The sequence below is a fragment of the Labrus bergylta genome, chromosome 15, assembly GCF_963930695.1.
Source record: "Labrus bergylta chromosome 15, fLabBer1.1, whole genome shotgun sequence".
NCBI classification, from domain to species: Eukaryota; Metazoa; Chordata; class Actinopteri; order Labriformes; family Labridae; genus Labrus; species Labrus bergylta.
The window spans coordinates 22,935,856-22,960,866 of record NC_089209.1 but is presented as its reverse complement, the minus strand read 5'-3'; the positions used below and the strand labels follow the sequence as shown (position 1 = coordinate 22,960,866).

The following is a 25,011-nucleotide window of genomic DNA, read 5'->3' as shown; positions in this document are numbered from 1 at the left end:
GTAAACCAGAGTTAAAATGTGTTTGCTTACATAAAAAGTCCTCAGTTTCCTCATCAGGTGGAGTCTTTGTTGTGCTTCTTTGTAGACAGAGTCAGCATAATGTGAAAAACAGAGACAGGTGTCAATCTCTAAAAGAAAGAACCTGTTCTACAAGCTGACCCTGGATTAGAAGAGAAGGTGATGGTGATTGTGACGAAGGTCCCACAGGCGGTGCAACAGAGTGTCTGTGTGTACAGTATTAAAAGCAGAGGAGAAATCCATGAATAAAATCCTCGTGTCGGGATGTGCAGAGTCCAGGGGTTTGGTGACAGTGTGAGACTTCCTCACTCCACGTTCTGCTTTATAGGCAGGGATCAAGTTTGTTTGACACCATTTTAGACAGATGGTCACACACTGCTCTCTCCATACATTTACACAGCACAGAGGTCAGGGCCACCGGTCTGCAGTCCTCAAGGTCCCTAGCATGTGTCTTTTTGGGGATCGGGATTATGGTGGATTCCTTCCACAAAGTTGTTTTTTAAGACCTTAACAGTTTTACAACACTGAATATTGTATACATTAGATTCTCTGTAGATTCTCAGCAGACGTTATGATATGCTCCAGGCCGCCTGAAATGACGACCATTTCAACCCAGACCAGCTCTGCTCAGAGCCTGACCGTCTTTATCCAAACCAACCCTACACCTGATCCACCTCAAGCACACCACCCTTACTCAACAGTCTCACCATCCTCCACTGAGCCCTCACCTGCTCATTGAATCTGACAGGAAGTTTCTGGATGAGCAGTCTCTGTTCCAGAGACACAGGGTGGAGAAGATCTGGTGTCCAAACACTACAAAAAAGCCCTGTAGATGCTGACAGTGTGAGTCTGAGCTGGGATCACCCAATCATATTATCATCAACACCACCAACGACCAACGGGGTCACATCAGGAGAGATTGGTAGACCAACTCAGGACAGTGATCAAAAAAGCGTCCTTTACTTTCCCAATCAGCAGGATCTTCATTTGCACCCTGCTGCAGAGAAGAGAACCACACCAGCATCACCAGGGACTGTGCACTGAAGCCCAACATGTTCCTGTCCCACCACCAGACACTACACCTGGGCTGCTTGTAAGACCACGAACAGTACACCTGTACCAGTCCCCACCCTGGCCCAGACCCTAAAGGACATCAGAATCAGCTTTATTGGCCAGGTATGCTTACACACACAAGGAATTTAACTTTGGTGAACTGTGCTCTCTTATGCACAAGTATAATATTAAATATCAACAATAAACACGATAAGAAAAGACTAAATCAGAAACAGTGCGGTGGTGAGTAGTGCAAATAAAGCTTAAGTAACATGGTGATAAAAAAAATGCAGTTATGTGACAGATGGGTTAATTTACCTGAGGTAGAGTATTCAATATTTACATTAAAAGTGTACGTAGATTAATCATTTTAATTTAATAATATATAGGCCTACATACGTATATGTACATTGACAGTGACGGTATGTTTCAGAGTTATTTCACAGCGACAGGTCTGACACTGTGATTGTTTAGCGTTCATCAGAGTGACAGCCTGCAGCCTTTATTCTCGTACATTTACGAGTTTAGTCTCGAAATTTTAGATTTTTTTTTTTAACGTGGTCCTAATCCTCCGTCGTACACAAGGGGGCGGAAGGTGCGGAATGGCAACTTTTCTTTATGCTGACCGCATTTAAAAACCAACGAAGGAGAATTGCCACCCAGCAGTTTCTGGAAAAGCACAGTGACCATGTGCGTCAGTGCTACCCACCGTGGTAGATTATCAGAGTGAAGTAAGACAAGACGGCAGTTTGAGTTTTTCGTCAGTCACTCTTGGGTGTGTGTAAGATGTCCGGGTTTCAAAGCCTTAAAGAGTTATTCAGACGGCGGCTGCTCGCTGCTGTTATCAGAGACATGTCGGGACAAACAACACGTGGGTACGAAGAGGAGCTCCAGTACCAAAGAAAACTGCGGAGTGTCATGTTGACACTTGAAATCAAGCTGCAGAGAACAGGTAGAGTAGTGACTCATTTTATCAAACCCAATATTGTTTAGAAAAGTCACGTGAGGCATGAATGTGGAAGATTTCGGGCGCGTGCTTAGCTCGAAGAAATGAACACAGTCCATTGACGTTGTGATTTGGATATTTCAATCCATCTATTTTTAAACATTTATCAATAAAGGAAAATATGAAGAACCACTACGTCTATAAATACAACAAACAAATCCACTTTGGATGCGTTAACTCCGACAGGCTGACACAGGCCGTATCCGAATTTCCAAGTACATACTCAATCTTTCAGTAGGCAGTACGTACTATCTGTGCTGTATACTGTTAGTACCTACTATTCAGTATGCACACACAGTAGGCAGATATTTGTTCCTACTTCGTCTGATTCATTCAGTATGGAAGTGACGTCATTTACGTTTCCTGAACCGGCCGCATTCACCCGGTTTTTTTTTAATTTTTTATCTTTATTCAAGAAGAGTAATGCGCATATACAGTCAGGTAAACAAAAAACAATATCACAATGTAAATCAAGTAAAAGGCAGATTAAATAACTAAATAACATACAGTACATAAAGAAAAGTACAAATGAAAGACAGTAATATACAGAATATAAAATAAACCAATAAAGACGCATTTAAATAGTGAAATCATGATTTAAATAGAGGGGGAAAGGTTTTATAATAATGCAGATATTTGTTATATTTTCTGTTGTTAATTTAAAGTAGTGATTTCAGTGGGGACTTAAATTAAGATTAAAAATTTATTAAATTAATCCACGCTCGTTTGTTTTGATTTGGAGGCGGACGTGACGTGACGATTTACGTTTAATTTCGCACTGCATTGTGGGTGGTAAAACACAATTAATTTCCTGAAAGCACGCATCCGATCCATACTGCATAAAACCCGGAAGTTAGTATCCATACTGAAATGTTCAGTATACTGAAACTCCATACTGAATAGTACGTACTGCATACTGAACTGTGACAATTCGGAAAGGGCCACGGTAGAAAAACGGTTTGCCTCAATCACCTGTCCCACCTCACCTGGGGCCTCATGTATAAACTGTGCATGCGCACTAAAATGTTGACTACGCTGTGTTTCACGCACATGTCGGGATGTATAAAAATCAGCGTGACCTGAGAATGTGCGGACCATCCCACAAACTCTTAGTTCCACTTGTTCAACTCGCCAGATGAGCCATAATACATTTGCCACTCAATTTACTGAACTATTTTTATGAAGTGGGGTAAATTCAAACATATTTTTCATAGTTTCAGCAATGAAAACACATCTAAACGAACAGATGTCACGCCTTAACCACTGTGCCAAAAGTGACACAAAGGAAACGAGGCGCACTCCCACCTCCTGTGCATGTAGCGCGCTGCACTGGCACCGGAACCTAACAGAGCCAAACGGAGCTATATAGCACCATTAGGATACAGAGAATGTGAAACAATGCCGGATGATGTTGAGGCAAACATATCTCCTCATTATTTAACAAGGTCATTTAATGTGTCACTATATCCACCAGGATATATTCGCTGCATGTATCTTTCCTCATATTTACAATCAGTCTCTGTGATTCCCGTACAGCGTTAGTGAGGACGCAACCTGACTGGCGCCCCTCGGCAGTTAAAGCCCGGGGTGCAGTGGATTCGTGCGCCTCCGGGAGCGCACGTTCAGCTGCTTCGGAGACGCTGGCCTCAGGTCTAGTGTCTGATTTTCGAGAAAAGGACACCTAATAAAATGTGTTTTGTGTCCTCCACCTCAGTCAAAAGCACCTTAATTATTTCACAGTCAGCGAAATCCCTCTGTTTACGTTCTGTTTACATCGTTATTTGGCCCATAGTTTGCATGTGGCGTATTTATAGTAATTTGCATTATTAATGGGAGGAGACAAGGCGGGCCAAATGTGCCACAAAGCAGCTGCGCTCAGTTTCTGTTTTATACATGTGGACATTTCTATGCTTAAGTAGCTTACTTAAGTACGCCATCTTTCAGTATAGAAGCTGCGCAGTCTTTTATACATGAGGCCCCTGGAGCCTTGTTTTAACCACAGCATCTGCCCAGGCTACACCAGTAGAGGGCCAACACACACAACCATGAGGAAAAATACCATGACACAAAACAAACACATCATTTGGCTCCAACAGGCAGGGTTTGTGTCTACTGATGGAAACGTGTTTCCTGCTCATGTTTCATGGACCAGAGTCTTTAGTTAACCTTCATTTACGCACATATCTCAGTGTTAGCCGCGGCTAGCTGCTGCTAAGTCGTTGAGTTTACTGAACTGAAAGTAACTTTGGTTGCTGATGTGGGATGATTATATCTGATGGAGTTTAACATTATCAGTGAAAATCAGTTATGGCAGTACATTTAACTTTACAGATTAACTTTTACATAACTAGAGTATTAGGTTTTAACCTTAAGTTTAGTCATAAAGCAGCATTCATACAAAAAGTAATTCAAAGACTTAAAAACAACATGAAAATAAATTATGATACTAAGTTAAAACAAGATATTAAGTACAAAATATTTCTAACCAATAATAATAAATAAATGAAAAAGAGGCCCCCTTCTTTGTATCATGTGGTACGAGAGTTTCTGAGACATCGATCTTATCAACATGACCAAGACTATCCTTAAAAACCTGTCAGGTATATGACCTGAAACATGCATTCTGCCCTCTAGTGGATTATCATTTCACTGCAGGCAGTGTAAGGGCTTTTTTGACCTTTTCAAAATGGCCGCTGTCATGAAATCATCCACATACTTTTAACAGGAAAATCTTTTTGCTAATTTTCAAGAAGTTACGGTAAGAATAATATTTATATTGTTACACATTCTTTAAAATTGGTATATTCTAAACCAGTGGTTCCCAAAGTGGGGGTCGGGACCCCCTGGGGGGGTCGCGAGACACTGTAAGGGGGGGTCGCGATACTCCTTCCAAAAACATTTAAAAATGGTTTAAAACTGCATATTTCACCCATTAATTTGAAAATACATGATGGTGTTTCGGCTGTTGTGTGGTGTTCTAATGCCAGTGTTTGGAGAGGCCTAATAGTGTGCGCAATGTCAAATGTTCTAAGCACCTCCTGGGACAATTGGGGTCCCCAGTCTCTTGCACAATTAAATTGGGGGTCACAGGCTGAAAAGTCTGAGAACCCCTGTTCTTAACAATGTATAATTACATAATAATTAATGTTAAAAATGTGTGCAGGTATATAAGGTGCTTTAACCCTGAATAGTTATGTCACATGTTTTGTAATGTAGTCTACTTAATGCCTACCACAATACCAACACACACTATTTTGATGATTTAATAAATGACTGAAATACCATCTTAAAATATATTTTGGGAATTTTCACAATAACAATTCCACTGAAATCGGGGCGCAGTGGTGGGGCGCGCATCCCATGTATTGAGACTCTCGTCTTGAGCGGTAGGCCCGGGTTCACTTCCACCCGTGGCCCCTTTCCGCATGTCATTCCCCGCTCTCTCTCTCTGGTTTCCGACTCTATCCACTGTCCTCTCTCTGCATTAAAGGCACGAAAAAGCCCAAAAAATAAATCTTTAAAAAAAAAAAAACAATTCCACTAAAATCATGGCCAAAAATGCCCGATGTATCAAATTTGATACAAAATCATATGGCAAAAAAAAAAAAGGGATTTTGTTATAAGGTTTAATAAACATCTCAGTTTCAAAAAAAATAGAATTTTCGGTCTTTTTTTTAATGTGTCAGGCTTTACAGGGTTCTTCATTATATTGTCATTAAGATAGATAGATATTATAATGTGCTGTTTATCCACCTTTGTGTGCAGACGCCTTTGGCTGAACACTGTTTTTTTGGAGTTTTGTGGCTCTCACTGGATAATCATGATGATTTTATAGACCATGATTCACTGCTTTAAATCAAACTCGCCAAAATGATGTGTTCTATCCAAACCATGTCAGGTTACCTGTATAACAATGAATAGTCGTACTCCGGCTGGACATGTTGTTTATTTTAGAGCAACATCATACAACAGCGGCATGAGTCCTAGTTATAGAATGGACATTTCCCAAGTCCTGACATTCAATGTGTGGCTCTACTACGGAAGTCACAGATGGCCAAAATACACATCTCCTCACCTCTTACAATGAAGTTAACAGAGGAATACTCTTTTCACCATTTATAACATTCAAAATGTCGAGCAATATTCATGACTATTAAACAAATAACTCACCCCTTCATTTAAACACTTTCCCTTTTCAGGTGTAATGGTCTTACCTATGTCTTACTTTGTGTATATATAACTCTTGACTTAGGGTCGAGGGTGGACTCTTACATTATGTGATTACTCCGCCCTGCTGATTTGGGTTGGTCACTGATCCAAGGCCGCCCCTCAGGGGGGATAAAGGGGAAAGCTTTCTGGGGCCCAGTCGCAATAAACATGGTCCATCTTAATGTTAAAGATATATGTAGATTCTGCCATCAGGGGGCTCTCAATCAATACTACAATAACAAAAGGTGACATGAGCTTGTATATCTTTGCCGATGTGAAACACCAAAATCTGTTATGTCTTTCCACCGGGGCCCTTTCTTGTCATATGGGGTACCATAGGAAAAGGACTCCGCTAATGTTACTTGCTTTTTAGCGGGGGTTTTAGGACTGTTTCTGTCTTCTGCTTACTGGGCCACACACTTCTCCCACTCGGCTGCATGTCTCTGTTTGATCCATAAGGCTTTGTCCAACACTGTGGACATGACATTTTATTGTTTGCCATGATAAAGGAAATACTTCTTTGAGAACCTTGAAATACTTGTACAGTCACCAAAACTGAGCATGAGCAAGGTGGAGATAATACATGATTGATAAGGTCCTTGTTGGTGGATGTTGATAATGGTGCCGCCTTAAGGTTAGAAGATTTGAGATATTGTGTGTTGGTTATAAATTTGTGCAGAAAAAATAATCGGAATGCAAGAAAAAAAAGGTTTGATGCTTAACATTTACTGGAGACCCCAGGAGACAACAAGTAACTATTTAATGCCGTTCACAAACAGATTGTTGCTAAAAAAAAAAGAAGTGCTTTGATTAAGTCACATGGCAATTAAATTGTTCGATTGGGATTTCCTCCTTTTAGTCCTTCTCTGATCACATACCTGATGAAGATAAAGTTTCTATTGTCCTTAAGTATTAAGATTTGCAATAACATTCATGATGGTTTTCTTAAACATCTGTTTAATTTTTGTTTTGACTGTGTCCTGCAGACGTCCAGCAGTTATTGGTTAGTGAAGAAAAGCTTCCCCCTGAGCAGCGTGAGTGGAACCCCAGTCTGGACCAGGAGGACGCTAAGCCCCCACAAATTAAAAAAGAACAGGAGGAACTGTGGAGCCATAGAGCGGGAGAGCAGCTTCAACGACTGGAGGAGGCTGATACCACCAAGTTCCCCTTCACTCCTGTGGAGGTGAAGAGTGAAGATGAAGAGACACCTCAGTCCTCACAGTGTAATCAGAGAGGTTTACAACCAGAGACCGAGATAAAGACTGAAGACTCTTCTGAACCACAGGCTGATACAAGTGATGCTTGGAAAGAGAGTAGAGAACATCAGTCAGACTCAGACACTGAGGAAAAAATAAAAAAGAGACTGACGACTGACAAGAAATTATATAGGTGCTCGGAGTGTGGTAAAATATTCAAAAAGAAACAGGATTTGATCCAACACATTATAATGCACAAAGTTGAGAAACCCTTCAGCTGCTCTGAGTGTGGTAAAACTTTCAAGTACAAAGGGCATATGATGGCACACATGAGTTCACACTGGAGAGAAACCATTCAGCTGCTCCGTGTGTGTGTTAAATCATTTAAAACTAAACCAGATGTTGGCAGACACATGAGAGTTCACACTGGAGAGAAACCATTCAGATGCTCTGTGTGTGGTAAATCATTTAAAACTAAACCAGGTGTTGGCAGACACAGGAGAGTTCACACTGGAGAGAAACCATTCAGCTGCTCCGTGTGTGGTAAATCATTTAAAACTAAACCAGATGTTGGCAGACACAGGAGAGTTCACACAGGAGAGAAACCCTTCAGCTGCCCTGTTTGCAATAAACGATTTAACCGCAGAGATAATGTGTTGAGACATGTGTTGGTTCACACAGGAGAGAAACCATTCAGCTGCTCAAAGTACAGTAGAAGATTTACTCAAAGTTCATCTTCTCACATGGCCATTCACACAGTAGAGACACCCTTCAGTTGCTTAGTCATGGGCATAATCTGGCACGCCACCATGGAGAGAAACCCTACAGCTGCTCTATTTGCTGTAAAATGTTTATCGATGAGTCTTCACTGAACACGCACATGGTACGTCACAGTGGTGAGAAATGCTTTAGCTGCTCTTCTTGCTGTAAAAGATTTAACCACAAAAGACATCTGAACCAACACTTACGAATTCACAGTGAGAAACCTTTCAGCTGCTCTGAGTGCAACAAAAGATTTCGAGGAAAGTCAGACCTGACACATCACATGGCTAAGCACACAGTGGAGAAACTCTACAACTGCTCTCTATTTAGTTTGTCTAGCCAGTTAAAAAAACACAAAAAAGTGTGTTGGAGGTCCGGCTTCAGAGCTTCACCAAAACCAAACTGAGGAGAAAAGAGAGGCAAAAACAGAAGCTGGCGAAGAGGAGGAGAACAAGCCAGGAAGTCTGATCCAGAGAGATATATGCAAGCAGAGACTGAGGTCAAGACAGAAGATTCTTCTGAAATAGAGACTTTAAGTTCTAAGAAAGCGTTTAGATAGGTAGTTATACTTTACAAGCTTTGACTAATTTTGCGTTTGTTAGACACATGGGATTGTTTGATATTGTCACATAATCATCATGACAAAAGTTTTTTTCTTTGGTATCAGACCATTGACTGGGGTACTTGATGATACTGAATGTTTTTGTTTATTATCGATAAATTAGTTTTCAGTTTTCTTGTTTTTTTTCAATTAGCTCTTTAAGATCTAATGGGGCCTGCACATTAAGAGCTTTATAGTTCAGTGAGTAAGGGATAAGGCAAATCATTCTGTCAAATAATGTGAATAATTCTGGCAGGTAAATGAGCACAATCTGTCAGGTTGGGTAGCTCATTCTGAAAGGCAGTGTAGCTCACACTGTTGGAGGTAGCTCAGTTTATCGGGTTGAAAAGTAAGGGATCTCAGTTTGTCAGGGGGAGACCTCATTCTTTCAGGAAAGCTGGCACAATATGTCGGAGAAGGTCGCTCATTCTGTGAAAAGTAGCTAATTGTTTTGCAGTTGAGGTAGCTCATTCATTCAGGAAAGTTAGCACAACTTGTCTGTTAAGGTGGTTCTTTCTGCTAGTTAATTTAGCCAAATCTGTCAGGTTTTATAGCTCATGTAACTTTTTTTCCATCTCTCTATCTTGTTCCCTGGCAACATTTGATGTCATAATAGTGTGTACCATTTCTCACTTATTCTATTCTCATACTCACACACTGCACGCCTGTCGTTGTAAAGTCTGTAAGGGTTCAGTGTTTAGGCTTTAGGGTGGAAATCTGGGATTAAAAAAAGGTGCTTGAAAAAAAGATATTGTTATTAAGAGCATTCATGTATGTGTGTCACATTCAAGCTTTTACTTCGACCATCAAACAAGTATTATGTCCATTTTTTGGGGCCTTAAAATAAAATAAGTTACTCCAAAATGCCAGTACAACCAAAATATAACAGTCTGCTACAGTATAATATAAGTATTTTCTATTAATGATCAGTTATTTTTTACTGTTAAAGTGATAAAATCATTTTAATATTCATGCCAGTATATGCTGTAATATTTAAAAAGGTTTTGGTTGTAAGTTGGATAATGAACGGTCACGCTGGGCCCTGTGACTTTTCTCACTCTGTTTCCCTGAGAGATGGCAGACAGACGGTTACCCCATCCCCAGCTGCTCGCTCTAAACAATCAGAGGCTGTTTAAGGGACCATCAATACATTAATGAACTGTATTATAGTATCATTACGCTACTTACCCTTCATGTTATGTGACCTGGTGTCATCAAATCCATCTTAGATATTAAAACTCACTGCAGACATTGAGACACACCTCATCATACAATGTTATTGTGCTTATTTTCTTGTTTTATTCATCTTTATTATTAATAATAATTCATGTTTTTTTCTTATACCTTTCAAGTTTAAGACAATGTTGTTATTAATCTAAGATTCTTTGATCAAACAAAGTCACTTAAGCTGAAGGTATTGAGAAAAAAAAAATTCCTTTTTAATGATAAATATAAATACAAAAAATAGAAAAAACACAATTGGGTCATATCATGAAGTCTGTTGATTCTTGTGAGTATTAAAAAAGAGGACACTGCTCGCATGAAATGAAAGTTAACTTACTATAACAGCTGCAGACGGGTTTGTCCCCATGAAACACTTATTTATTGATGGTCCCTCACCGCAAATTCACAGCAATGGAAGGATGGTCCTTCACTTCCAAATGACCAAGAGCTATTTCTTCAAGTTTCAATAGAAGTTGAATTTAAAAATGTAGTTCAACTTTAGAACCAGAGGGAGGTGTTAATGCAACTTTTTAATGAATGAATGAATGTTTTTTCTTTTTCATGTCAGGCCAATTATATGACCCATCTCACATGGAACTATTTTGATACATTGGCTGAGAGACCGGATTTATCAGTAGAAATACAGATTATGTTAAACAGAATAACTTAGAAGGGTAACTATGTTTGGTTTGGTACCATGGCCACGTTGGGGTGCAGGGGAGTGAAGAAGCTGAAAGCAGAAAGAGCAATAAACAGGAAAAATGAAGATATAGAAGTGTGGTATGGATAGCTGAGTGCAAGAGTTTCAGACAGCAAATAATGACGACAAGATGTGGCAAAAAAAGAAGGAAGGCACAGCAGGTTTTTTTTTTTTTTTCAATACAGCCAAAAATGTAATATACATCAAGTGTAAGAATGGACAGGGGGGGCAGTGGTAATCACGAGGCTGAGACTGGGTCTGTTCACTAAATCCTTGGCTGGCAATGGTTGGTAAGCACCATGATGGAAAATGCACCTGTGGAGAGGCAGAGAGAGTGAATCAAGGTTTGACAGCATGCATTAACTATCACAGAGAGAGATTATCATGCAAGCAGAACTGACAGAAAGGGAAATCACTTCTCAGCGGGGTGCAATGTGAAACAACAAAAACTTTTATAAAACGTCTTCATTGCAATATGCAAGGATCCGTGGAATCCACATTCATTTTATTATTGACATATGGAAGGCAGCAATACGTCTAGGCTGCGTCTAGTCTGCCGGAAATATAAAAGAAGAAGAAGAAGAAGACCGCATGCGTGAAATATAAAACGCAGATAGAAAGGCTAAAGAGGAGCTGAGAAAATGTGGTGTTGCATGTATTGAATATTGAAACTTGACTAGTTAAGATAATTTGAATTATTTCATTAATATTATTGTTATTTTTTTCCTAATAGTAAACTGTATTCTGGTCCACACTCCAGCACAGTAGGTGGCGGTAAAGCACCTTAAATGCGCCGCCAGCCATTAAACTGAAAGAAGAAGACAGCATGCGTGTCTGTGCTACTGTGCTACCTTTGTAATGTTAGAAACGACGTCAGGGTTGAGTTCAGACTTTCTTCTGTCACTCTGGGATTGTGTGTAAGATGTCCGGGTTTCAGGATCTCAAAGATTTATTCAGACGGCGGCTGAGAGACCTGTCAGGACAAACATCAACATGTGGATACGAAGAGGAGATCCACCGACAAAGAAAACTGCTGGATGTGATTTTAACACCTGAAATCAAGCTGCAGAGAACAGGTTAGGTTTTCTTTCCACTGATGGAAAAGTGTTTCCTGTTCATGTTTCAGAAAGCCGAGCCTTTAGCTCACATAGACGCACACAGCTCAGTGTTAGCCACAAGCTAGCTGCTGCTGCTACGACAATCAGATGGTTTACTGGACTTACAGATTCTTTGGTGGCTGTTGTGGAATCATAATATATCTGATGAAGACGATGGTGATATTTAGGATGGTCTTGATGCTGATTAGGACTCAGCAGTCGATGTTGTTGTTGATGACGATCTGTATCAGGGAGGGGCAACTTTGGTCACAGCAAGGGGCCACATTCATTTAATTCTCACTGTCAGAGGGCCAAATTGTAGAATACAAAAACGATTACAGTCAATAATGTCTCCAATTTAACTCGACATATACCAGCGATCAAATATTATTATGGACATATTTCTGGTTTTCATGATTTCATGGCAGATTTTGTCATGTTTCCAATTAGTTGATCTGTAAAAATTGACCCGAGGGCCACGTTGAGGGTTGATGGGGGCCGCCAGACGCCCAACCCTGATCTATAGGATACATTTTAATTATAAAAAAAGTGTGTTGCCTCTGGCCACTTCCTGTCAGCACCTGTGTGTCCGATCGCATTTAAAGCTGTTTGTTTGCATTAAGTCTACTGAAGTTGTTTCCTCCTCTCTAGTTTCTTGCTTGTGTAGTATTTACTCTCTAATGTACCTCTCTTTGGATGAAAGCGTCGGCTACATGCTGCCGTTATTGCCCAATTCAATTATGGTTATTTATTATATTATCAACAAAAAAGGGCTGACATCCTTCAGTCGGTTGGTCGATGAGCTCTCTTCTGATCATAATATCATTGGTCCGACGTGGAGCTTTCAAAGGGAAGATGAGCTTAATCCATTGGGCCTCAATGCAGGGATGGGAGGGAGAAATGATGTTTTTATCTTTGATATCATTTAAATATAGTTTACTCCTATCTTTCTGTTTAATTCATCATGTAGTTTAACAGACGGAAAGTCAAAACGGCTTTCATGACTGTGTGGACTGTCTCCTTGTGGATGAGACTAAAGACGGGGAGGCACATAAAGCATAACACACTATGCAGTATACACTATCAGTGTTTCCTAGACACTTGGGAGGGATGCCTAGCTATATTGACGGCCGCCCAAGTATATTTCATAACCTTTTTTATCCATAAAGAGAGAGAGAGAGAGAAGTCTACTGGTATGTCCCATACGTCCCCAGTCTTCATGCACTGATTGAGAGTCCAACCTGTAATGTTAAAACAGAAGCTTATTATGCCTTAGATTTAATACAACTTTCTTAAAAAATGACTTTCCATACACAAGCTACACTTTATCCTCAGTTGGGTATACATCACTTTCCTGCAGCATTTGGTACAAGCATTGTTGATGATGTTCTTGACCTGCAGCCAACACCTAAAGGGCTACGTTCAACAGTTTAGGCTGACTGGTATAAGACACGCTCCTCCTAGACAAAATAAAAGCTGGAAATCCTTCCACTGTCAGAAAATGTGAACTATCCTAGGCTCATTAATTCAGCATATTTTTGTGCATGTCACGCTTCCACAGAGCTCTCTTATCTGAATGCAGATGATTCTTTATTTGTGTTGGGGTGTGTTGTGACCGCGGGGAGCGCAGCAGCAGAGGGATGGGTCTAAGCAGCGGGCTGTGCACATCGATTTGTGTAAAAGTCGTAGTACAGTTGTTGTTTTCACAGTTCTACTTTACTCTATTCCCCCAGTTTTTTTGTTGTTGTTGTTTTCATTTCTTTTTTCTCTCTGTGTGCCTGTAAAATTGTCCTCCCCAGTTTGTCCTTTGTGTCACTGTTTGTTTTGTTATTTCACAAATAAAAGGGGAAGAAAAAAAAAAGTCGTAGTACTGGAAAGTTCAAACAGGCAACACTATGAGTATCACAGAATATTTAAATGCATAGCGTTTCAGGCCGGCACTTTCATGATGCACAGCTGCTGCAAAGTGTGCTGCTGCAGTGGCGTCTTTAGGCGTTTTCACATGAACACTCCTGAAAATATGTAGATCATTTCATGATGACTGCTCCGGATGTTCTCCTGACCTAGCTGTTCACACATGCATTGCACAGCTCGAGACTAGTCCTGTCAGACAGGAGGGTGCGCAGGTGGTCTCCTGAGGTAAGAACTTTGATGTGAAATCCAGCAGAGTTTTTTTTATTTTTTTATTTTAAAGAGCCCATATTCTGCCCTTTTTGGGGTTCTTATATTTAATCTATGTTCCTACTTTTGTACGTTCACAATAGCTGAAGTCCGAAAAAAGTGTCTGTTTTCATGTACTGCTCCTCCTTGCTCCCTCTACGCTCTGAGTCTGTCAGCTACACTCTGTTGAGCCCACACTGTTAGACCCCACATGGGCCAAGTCTGCTCTGATTGGTCTGATCCGCTCTGTCGTTATTGGTCAGTTGCTCAGCACGGTTCTCGGAAATGTCCCGCCTCTTTTACCATATTTGGAATGCAGCCACTGGCTCCGTCCGAGGGGAGCAAAAACATTAGCACCTTAGCACTACTGTGCTACCGCAGGCTACGGCATATCATGGGCGTGCTACATGCGGCTAATGCTACAGCTAACAGGATGACGTAGCAGAAGCCGTGTTTCCGTGGACTTTGAATTTTTGCACATAGATGTGCCTAAACATGCACAGGACACTTGGAAAACACACTAAAGAGCATATAAAACCAGAAAAAGCCTAATATGGGACCTTTAACTTCAGTGATGTGTACTTATAAAGTCTGGGCTATAATATAATCCAAATTCTTAACATTCAGGTTTTTAAAAAGCATTTAGACAATATGATCGCAACAATAAAGCGTGTCACATTTCTTAAAGGACGCATCTCTCGGTCATCATAAACATTACGACCTGCTGTTTTATTTCACCACGTGTGCAATATGGTGCATTTATCATCAAGTGGGATTTGGAGTTTTAATAAGGATGACTAGGCTGCAAGATGCACAGAGAAACAGCGGTGGGTTAACACATTTTGCATTCTCGTTACTCAGCACATCTTCATTATTTTGTAAATAAGAGTGTGGAAATGAAGTCTGGGCATCTCTGACACGATCATTAGGTCTATATATCCTATCAATCGGTCACAGAAGAGACCTAGTTTGCCATGATAAAATGTAGCCAAGAGTGACGGAGACTGCTGACTGATGTGAGAACTCTGACAAACCTCTAAACATTTAAACCTTGCAGATACAGTACACTCGTGTTTAAAGATGAACAGTGGATGTTTTGGCGCTGTAGGAGGACAGCGTTAATGCAGCAGCGACGTGGTGTCATTCTGTGATTTTTCTTATGTTTGTGACCCACCTGCTGCAGTAAACTACCGATATGTCCACTCTAACCTTCATTTCATTCACAAACTCCCCCATTTATGAGTCAGAATGTTTATTTTATTTTTCTAACTTCGGTTTTCACCATGATCCAGCGCTGAAAACCTTTGACATCAAAGTTTGACAGTTTGCCGTGGCCATGCCCCTTTTGAGCTAGAATCATGGTTTGCTCAACTTTAGATGTTTAACATGTCTAGAACACACTGACCAAATTTGGCGGGGATCTGGGAAGTGTGTTGAAATAGGTAGCCTGTGAAATGTGAAATTGGGCCATGATTTAAAAATTCTAAAAATTATGGTGGACTTCCTGTTCAATTTGACAATGGGTGCAAGAAGATTTTTATGTAGGTCCTGCCATGTTTAATATACATACGAAATGTCATGCATGTAGGTGAAAAAACCTATACGGTTCAAGTTCATGGGGGGCGCGAAAAGATATCAAAGTTTGACGTTACACCCTTGCCACGCCCTTTCATGTAGAATCTTGTAGAGCACAAGCTGATATCTTCAACATGTCTAGAATACACTGACCAAATTTGGCGATGAACGGCCTTGGAAAAGTTTGTTCAAATAGGTAGCCTGTGAAACGCAAAATTGGGCCATTATGTTGACGTTCAAAAAATTATGACAAACTTCCTGTTGGGTTGCAATGGGTGCAAGCGGATTTAATGTAGGTCCTGACATGCTTAATATGCATAAAAAAATGTTCGTGCATTTAGGTGAAAAAAACCTCTATGGGGAGGCCTTTTTGAAAATTTCAAGGGGGCCCCACTGAGCCATTTAACCGCGCCCACTCACTTCACCCTTATGAAAAGTTTCACTTTTCCACTGGTATGAATCACGGATGTGTTCAGGGCGGGCTTCGTGTCATGTACGAATCTTGTGATGATAATTGCACACTGTAAAGTAGAGTTATAAGAATTTACTTTTTTCTGGCGCGATGCCAAAAATGTCATCAAACTTTGACATCACGCTACGCCCTACGCTGAGACCTCATGATTCGAAGAAATTTGGATCTCCAGCTTGTCTTCTATCAGCTGATACCAAACTGGAATTGATCAGATGAAGGTCCTAGGGCAAGTGCTTTCAAATAGGTACCCTGTAAACGATGAAAATTACACCTTTTTTGACATTGAAAAAAATCATAGTGGACTTCCTGTTGACATTTCACAATGACTTTGTGACATTTTTGTAGGTCTTGGCATGCTTAACATGTAAAAAAATTGTAATGTATGTTGGCAAAAAAAAAAATCCGAAAAAAACAAAACAAAAGGGGGCGCCTACTTGTTGTCAGCTGTTTCAAATAAAGTAACGAGTGCTTTTAAATGTCAGTAACTCTAACGGCGTTCAAGTATGGAAAGTAACTAACTCGTTACTAATTACTGCAAATAGTAGTGGTGTTACAGTAACAGCTAGTTTGATAGAAGCTAGTCCCAACACTGCATAAGAGTAACTAATAATTTCATACAGCTTTATTTTACATTGTTTACAGAGAGAAATAAAGCTTAACCATGAGCAGATAAATTATTCTTACCTTCTCTAGTGCAGACTAAGAGAAGCACAACACTGACGTCACATACACAGCAGCCTCTTAAAGTGACAGTACAGGTGGTCACAGTTCAGCTTGAGTGAGCCACAAAACACATATTAAACACAAGTTATTCAATGATTATCAGGATTTGGTGAAGTTCCATAAAAACAAGGATATGATTGTAACCTTGTTACACAAGCATTGCATCCTGACATTAAACAAACCCTGAAGATCAAGATTTCCGTTAACATTTACTGGTGTTTTTCTGAAACAGGTCTTTAATTTTGTTTACTGTGTCCTGCAGATGCCCAGCAGCTGTTGGTTACTAAAGAAGAGCTTCCCCTTGAGCAGCAGAAATGTAGCCCCAGTCTGGACCAGGAGGACACTAAGCCCCCACAAATTAAAGAGGAACAAGAGGAACTGTGGAGCAGTGAGGAGGGGGAGCAGCTTCAAGGACTGGATGAGGCTGATACCACCATGTTGCCCTTCACTGCTGTCGATGTGAAGAGTGAAGATGATGAAGAGAAACCTCAGTCCTCACAGCTTCACCAGAGACAAACTGAACAGATGGAAACAGGAGCTGATGGAGAGGAATGCGGAGGAGCAGAACCAGATCCGAGGTATTTGGATCCAGACAGACATTTACGCCCAGACACTGAGGTAAAGACTGAAGACTCTCGTGAACCAGAAACGGATGTCAGCAATGATTGGAAGGAGACTAGAGAACATCAGTCAGGTTTAACATTTGTGGAAAACACAACAAATAAAAGACCGAAGACTGATAAGAAATCACATGGCTGCTCTGTGTGTGGTAAAATATTCCACTATAAACAGCATCTGACAGATCACATTAGAATTCACACAGGAGAGAAACCCTTCAGATGCTCTGTTTGCAGTGAACGATTTAACCGGAAGTTTAATCTGACACGCCACACAAAAATTCACAGAGGGGAAAAAAAATCTTGCTGCCCTGTGTGCGGTAAAAGTTTTAAGGTGAAAGGATATGTGAACCAACACATGAGAATTCACAGAGGAGAGAAACCTTACAGCTGCTCTGTTTGTGACGAAAGATTCTTTTGGCGAAATCAGTTAATAAGACACAAGTGTGTTGAGGGTAATGTTTCAGAGCCTCATCAAAACCAAACTGAGGAGAAAAGGGATACCGAAACAAGAGCTGATAGAGAGGACTTTGGAGGAGCAGAACCAGATAGGAACTCAGATCCAGAGAGACCTTTACAACCAGAGACTCAGGTCAAGACTAAAGACTCTTCTGAACGAAAAACGGATGTCAGTAATGAATGGAAAGAGACCAGAGAACATCAGTCAGGTTTAAACTCTGTGGAAAACGTAACAAATAAGGGACCAAAGACTGAAAAGAAATCCCATAGCTGCTCTGTGTGTGGTAAAACATTCCACTATAAACAGCATCTAACGGATCACATTAGAATTCACACAGGAGAGAAACCCTTCAGATGCTCTGTTTGCAGTAAAAGCTTTAACCGGAAGTTTAATCTGACACGTCACATGACAATTCACAGAGGTGGAAAAAAGTCTTGCTGCCCTGTGTGTGGTAAAAGTTTTAAGGAGAATGGATATGTGAACCAACACATGAGAATTCACAGAGGAGAGAAACCATTCAGCTGCTCTGTTTGTAACCAAAGATTCTTTTGGCGAAATCAATTAAAAAGACACAAGTGTGTTGAAGGCAATGTTTCAGAGCCTCATCAAAACCAAACTGAGGAGAAAAGAAAGACTAAAACAGGCGCTGATGTAGGGGAATGCGGAGGAGTTGATTGGAAGGAGACCAGAGAACATCAGTCAGGTTTGAAGACAGTAGGAAACACTCAAAATAAGAGCCTGGATATTGATAAAAAATCCCATAGCTGCTCTGAGTGTCACAAAACATTCAAAAAAAGACACGATTTGACCAGACACATGAGAGTTCACACCGGAGAGAAACCCTTCAGCTGCTGTAAGTGTGGTAAATCATTTAAAACTAAACCAGATCTTAGCAGACACATGAGAATTCACAAAGGGGAGGAACCCTTCAGCTGCTCCATTTGTGGCAAAGGATTTAACCAAGTAGTGCATCTGACCTCACACATGTTGGTTCACAGGGGAAAAAAACCCATCAGCTATGTTACCAGTAAGAGATTTAACAAAAAGTATAATCTGACCGGTCAAATGACAATTCAAGGAGGTATTAAAACCTGTAGCTGTCCTGACTGTGGTGAAATTTTTAATGAGAAAGAATATTTGTCAAAACACATGAGTCTACACAGAGGGGAGAAACCGTACAGTTACTCTGTTTGTGACCATAGATCTTTTAGGCTTGATCAGTTAAAAAAACACAAGTCTGTTGGAGGTCATGCTTCAGCGCCTCCTCAAAACCAAACTGAGGAGAAAAGAGAGAAAGAAACAGGAGCTGATGGAGAGGACTGTGGAGGAGCAGAATACGCCAGATACTCAGATCTAGAGAGACATTTACAACCAGAGACGGAGGTGAAGACTGAAGACGCTTCTGAAGCTGAGACTGATAACAGTGATGATTGGAAGGACACCAGAGAACATCAGTCAGGTTTGAAGACAGTAGGAAACATTCAAAATAAGAGACTGGATGTTGATAAAAAATCCCATAGCTGTCCTGGGTGTCATAAAACGTTCAAAAAAAGATACGATCTAAACAGACACATGAGAGTTCACACCGGAGAGAAACCATTCAGCTGCTCCGTGTGTGGTAAATCATTTAAAACTAAACCAGATGTTGGCAGACACATGAGAATTCACACTGGAGAGAAACCCTTCAGCTGCTCTGTTTGTGACGAAAGATTTAACCGGAAATATATTCTGATAAAACATAAGTTGGTTCACACATGAGAGACACCTTAGAGTGTGGTAAGTCATTTCACCAAGTAGTGCATCTCAGCTCTCGCATGTTAGTTCATACCGGAGAGAACCCATCAGCTGCTCTGAACGTGAAAAAAGATTTCCCACCAAATTGTATCTACCACGTCACAGAGGGAACAGACCCTTTATGTGCTTTGTTTGTGACCAAAGATTCTCTTTGTACAACCAGTTTAAAAACACACAAGTGTGTTGGAGGTCAGGCTTCATATCTTCATAAAACCAAACTGAGGAGAAACGAGAGGCAGAAACAGGAACTGATGGAGAGGACTATTGAGGAGCAGAATCAGCCAGGAACTCAGATCCAGAGAGACCTTTACGACAAAAAACTAAGACTCTTAGAAAGCAGGTAGTTAGGACATTGTTGGTTGATCGGAGGTCAGAGAATATCAGTTTAAACTCTGTGGAAAGCACATCAAATAAGGGACCAAAGACAAAACACAATTCACGCAGGAGAGAGATCCTTCAGATGCTTTGTTTGCATTAAGAGATTTAACAAGAAGTCTTATCTGACACATCACATGACACAGATAGATTGTGGTAGACTTTTGTAGCGTGTATGATTCAGAAATTAGAACATTTCTGTGATTGAACGAATGGATAAGCATCAGTTGAAGACCAAATCCCCAAAACCCTTTTTAAAAGATAGTTGCCCAAATTTAACCTTTGAACCTTTTAAAGAGCTTTCCTTCTCTTCCCCCATGCCAGGATTGACTTCAGTCTTAAGTGCGACACAATGACACATCCAGCCCAGAACATTTTGGTTCTACAGCATGCTAGCGTGAGATCCTTTGAGCTGATAGGACACTAACTTCCTCTGTTGGACTGACCACAGGGAAGTAAAGCCAAGTTATTTTAGACCCTGTAGAGACTGGTTCCATCTCATAGCAGTTTGAAAGACATATAAATTACACTCACCCAACTCAGACACCGGCGATATCAGCACCTCCAACAAAAAAACCCCTGGCATCATTCACATTCCTTTAAAGACAGGGTAGGTACATTTTGAAAACTAGCATGATTTAAAAAGTAGCATTCCCTCAGTGCTCAGTCTACAACCACCCCCTCCCCTCTGTGCTCCCTTAAAAGCCACGCTCCTCGCTTACATGTAAGAGCTCAGTTACTCTAGAAGTGGACGTCAGCTCATCTCTTGCATTGTGTAGAAACTACATCATCTCATGTCTCATTCAGCTGTAAGTAAACAACAAACTTTATCATAACTCAAAGTATAAACTCTGTAATCGGTGACGCTCTTTGAGTGTGGGCTAGTGCATGTAAGGGGTAGAGAACGAGCAGGGAGACATGATTGGCTCATCAAATTGGTACCTCTGTCTGCCACGAGGTATCAATTTAAATCCTGCCACAGATGATGGATTTTCTTCGTTCCTTTTTCAGAGCACGAGTTGTTAATTTCTGATAGGACTTAAAGACAATTTCAATCAAAATCTTAGTGGTTTTGGAGAAATGACCAACCCTGCCTTTAAACCAGATAGAGTTTTAAATGAAGTCCAAAAGACACTTCAAGATATGCTGGTTCAAATCAGCATTTCCTGCAAAGAGACTGTAAATGGTTATTGATAATTAATTCAACTTAATTTGAATTCTCCCGTTGAGATGTGATGCTGGGTAGAAACCACTCAGAGATACTAAAATAAAGTTTGATGTAAAACATTTGCACACCTGCATTGTTTGTAACAGTAGGTGAGTCTGGGATACAATCCTTACAGTAGAAGTTTTCTATTCTAAGCATTCCATCCTGATACCAGTTGTGATATCAAGTTTTGAATATTGGTTGAAACAAGGTTTATAAAAATCCTGTGATGGAAAAGCACTGATGGCTGTATTTTGCATGCTATGACAAACGTTACACTCTCCACTATCACAGCGCTGTTGTTTGAAGTTGTCTCTCAATAATTATCCTGACACCAGCTATTTGTTTTTGTTATTATATATAATTACTTTCTATCTTTGTATCAGATGTGTCATATTGTGTTTCATGAATGCAGTTAACATGAAACAATAAAGAAAATAACTAAATAATGCTTTGACAATGTGTACAGCTGGTCTTAATTATTTTGTAGAAGTTGGTATTATTTCTGATACAACAACAAATAGAAAACGTGTGTCTACATCCTCGGCACAAAGTCAGACACATTGCCGTTTCTTCTTGGACTTCGCCAGGCTGGCCTCTTGTCTGTTTGTTATTTCCATGGATGGGATCCCAAGGCGCAGCCTGTGGTGAGAAGGATTTCCAGTTTGGGGGCCTCAAAATCTAATTTCCTGCTTTTTTACCGATGATGTGGTTTTGATGGCTTTCTCATGATGGGTCTCCCAGCAGGCATTTAGGAGGTTTGAAGCCAAGTACGATGCAGCTGGGATGAGTTTCAAGTCCAAGGCCATGGTTCTCTGCTGGAAAACAGTGGATTGACCTCTCTGGGAGTGAATCCTTGCCCCAAGTATCTCAGGGTCTGACGGATTGGCTTAGTGTGGGAAGTAATGCAGGCATTGTACCGAACGGTTGTGGTGAAAAGGGAGCTGAGCCTGAAGGTAAAGCTCTCGATTTACTGGTCGATCTTCCTTCCAACCCTCACCTATGGTCATGAGCTATAGGTAGTGACCGAAAGAATAAGATAGGGAATGAGTTCTTAGTGATAGGGTGTGGAGCTCAGATCAAAAGGATCCATTTGAGGTGGTTTGGACATCTGATTAGGAGGCCTCCTTTGGAGGTTTTCCGGCCATGCCGACCTGAGAGGAGACCCCATGCTAGACCCAGAGTTCACTGGAAGAAATATATATTTCTTGTCTGGCCTGGGAACGCTTCAAAATCCGCCAGGAGGAAATGTAAAACATGGCTGCTGAGAGGGAAGTCTGGCTCGACCTGCTTTACCTGCTGTCACTGCCACCACTCTTGGTCAGGCGGAAGAAAATGGATGGATGGATAGTTGCTGATTCAATCTGGGACATTGCTGGTGTACTAGCTGTTGGGGCCCTTTCTATAGATTTTACTAAAGCAGAGACATGTGCTGTCAAAGTGTAGCTGTGCGGTTCGCTTAAGCTTGTGTTTGAAGATTCTGGCTTGAGCTCCAGTTTGAGGCTGCACTGCATGTTGTTTCCCTTGTAAATTGCAAATCATTGTTAAAAGTGTCGTAAAAACAATCATCTTAACAATCCATGTAAGGTTAAAAATATGTAAAAGATGTAACAGTTAAAAGCAGTCATTCTGAAGAGTTAAAACTATTCAAAAACGAGTTACAATAGATCTTTATTGTCATTGCAATCAAACAACGAAAAACAATTCAGCAGCTCTTGTCAGTGGCATCACATACAGACAGACAGGGAAAATAATGATGTAAAGAAACATTTTACTGCCTGTGGAAAGAAACTCTTAGTCTGCTTGTGTTTGTTGCTGGTTAAAACTCATAAGGTAAATGGATATCTAGCTGTCAAGAGTTTTTAATCAGTGATCTAGCTGTAGAGTCTTTTGAGAAAAAATGCTTTTGATTGATTAGTCATGCCTGCTGTGGCCGGAAGGGGGAGCTCTCGGCCACGATGCGTCACTCCATGAAGCTGCCAGAGAGGAAGCATCGTGTCTGAGTGACGTTATTCATACAGTATGAGTATGACCCTTATAATGGGATACAATATGAGAAATCAAAGAAGAGCCATGCTTGATGTTTTTTATAACATCAGTAAAGCATTAATATAATAATTTTGAAAGCTTTATTTTGTGAATGTGTTTCGAATTCCAACACAAGCTTATGCACACTAGTAGAAATGTTTGTTGTACAGTATAGTATGTTTGTCAAATGTATTGTATTCGTCAAACTGTAGAAACTGCTCGTGTCATGTCTGATAAGATCACATATGTTTCTGAGAAAAGCGTTTGAAGCTCCCTACAAGGCGCACATTGACAGGAAATGTTTTGTAGCCTTTCTTAGGTCACTAAAAAATGGGGGAAAAAAATAATATAGGTTTGAAGATACAATTTAAATTGGAAGGTGGGGAAGAGAGGGGATGACATGTAACAGGGCCAGATGGTAGAGGCTCTAAATACCGGATGAGCTACTAAGACCTAGTTTGATATTTAAAGATAAGGCTTTGTTTTTCCAACAAAATCTCCATGAAGTCCATGCAAACGACTCTTGTTTACTTTGCTAACCAAATTTCTTAGCGAAGTCGTGGCTGTCTAATACAGATCAGTGAACTTGTTTACTTAAGGAGTGGGATCACCATGACAATTGACTTTGGCAGGACCTTCAGTCAATGCAATTAAACAAAGGGGGTACCATCAGAGAGCAAAACCAAACTATTGTATCATATATGCACCGCTGTTGCTACAAGCATACTAAGAAAAAGAGAGAAATCCTTTGAAAATCACGCAGACTTTTCACTTTTTAAAAGATATCGGCGTGGTTCAGTGACTGTCTTTAGAGTATACTTTACAAAAGCATACAAACATAAGAGCCCCCTCAAACGTCTACCCATCCTTCATGCTTGTTCTGGAATGATTTAACCATCATATGGCAGCGTATGTGTGTGCATCAACAACAAAGGTAATTTGATTCTTAGAGTTTATACTGAGACTATGTACAGATGTGTAGCATAAAATTGGGAGTGGTGCTTGGAATGCATAACAAATAAGTTTATCCAAATCCTGGCGCACAATGTTTATAGATGCTCAGCAAGCCAAGTGGTAAATATCAAATCAAATCAAGTGAATGTGCAACATTTTACACATAAATACAGCAGAGATCAAGTATCCTCTGTAAATGACTGTACAATGAGTGAGAAACGTGAGTCCCACCAGTACCCTTGCTGTGTTTACATCACATTAACATAGACGGGACGGCCTTGCTTATAAAGCTGTTTTATTCAAGGACTAGAGAAAAGAAGAATTACATACTCGCTGCTTATTTGGGTGTCAGCTCCAACTTAACCAATGTGTGCTAACATTAGCCTGCTAACACAACAATGCAGCACACAGGCATGTGCAGCTCGAGGTAAGGACAATTTTGTCTGCCGCTTGCCCCTATTCTCCCTTTAAAGTTACTTCATATCTAACTTCCAAGAAGATCCACTCTCTGTTGGACAGAATAGGAAATATTAAGTATGTTTTTTTTGCACACAAAAAACATTACAAAGTCACGTTAATCTAGAAACTCTGAACCTCTGGTAATGTCTAAGTGGATGCATGACTGTGTCATCCCACAGCTATACCAGCACACATCTGAAACATTAGTTTCACTAAAGACCCACTTTTTAATATTGGCAATGGTTGAAGGGAATAACTCGCCTCTTAACGGTTTGACAGAACCAAGCTCATGATGAACAGACATTAAAGTTTGACATAGTA

At 40.5% G+C, this 25,011-nt stretch overlaps 2 protein-coding genes across 2 annotated transcripts; both read left to right on the top strand.

Moving 5' to 3' along the window:
* The first annotated feature begins 1,723 nt into the window (after positions 1-1,723).
* On the top strand, positions 1,724-9,594 carry LOC109982321 (zinc finger protein OZF-like). Its single transcript, XM_020631479.3, is given in 4 exon segments — positions 1,724-2,023; positions 7,273-7,813; positions 7,815-7,848; positions 7,851-9,594. Coding segments are annotated over 4 exon segments (1,245 nt in total). The 5' UTR covers positions 1,724-1,857; the 3' UTR covers positions 8,355-9,594.
* Positions 9,595-11,597: 2,003 nt separating this feature from the next.
* LOC109982316 (zinc finger protein 665-like) lies at positions 11,598-21,700 on the top strand. Its single transcript, XM_020631469.3, has 2 exons — positions 11,598-11,845; positions 17,059-21,700. The coding sequence occupies exons 1-2, from the start codon at positions 11,692-11,694 to the stop codon at positions 19,629-19,631; spliced, it is 2,727 nt and encodes a 908-aa protein (XP_020487125.1). The 5' UTR covers positions 11,598-11,691; the 3' UTR covers positions 19,632-21,700.
* Positions 21,701-25,011: the final 3,311 nt, after the last annotated feature.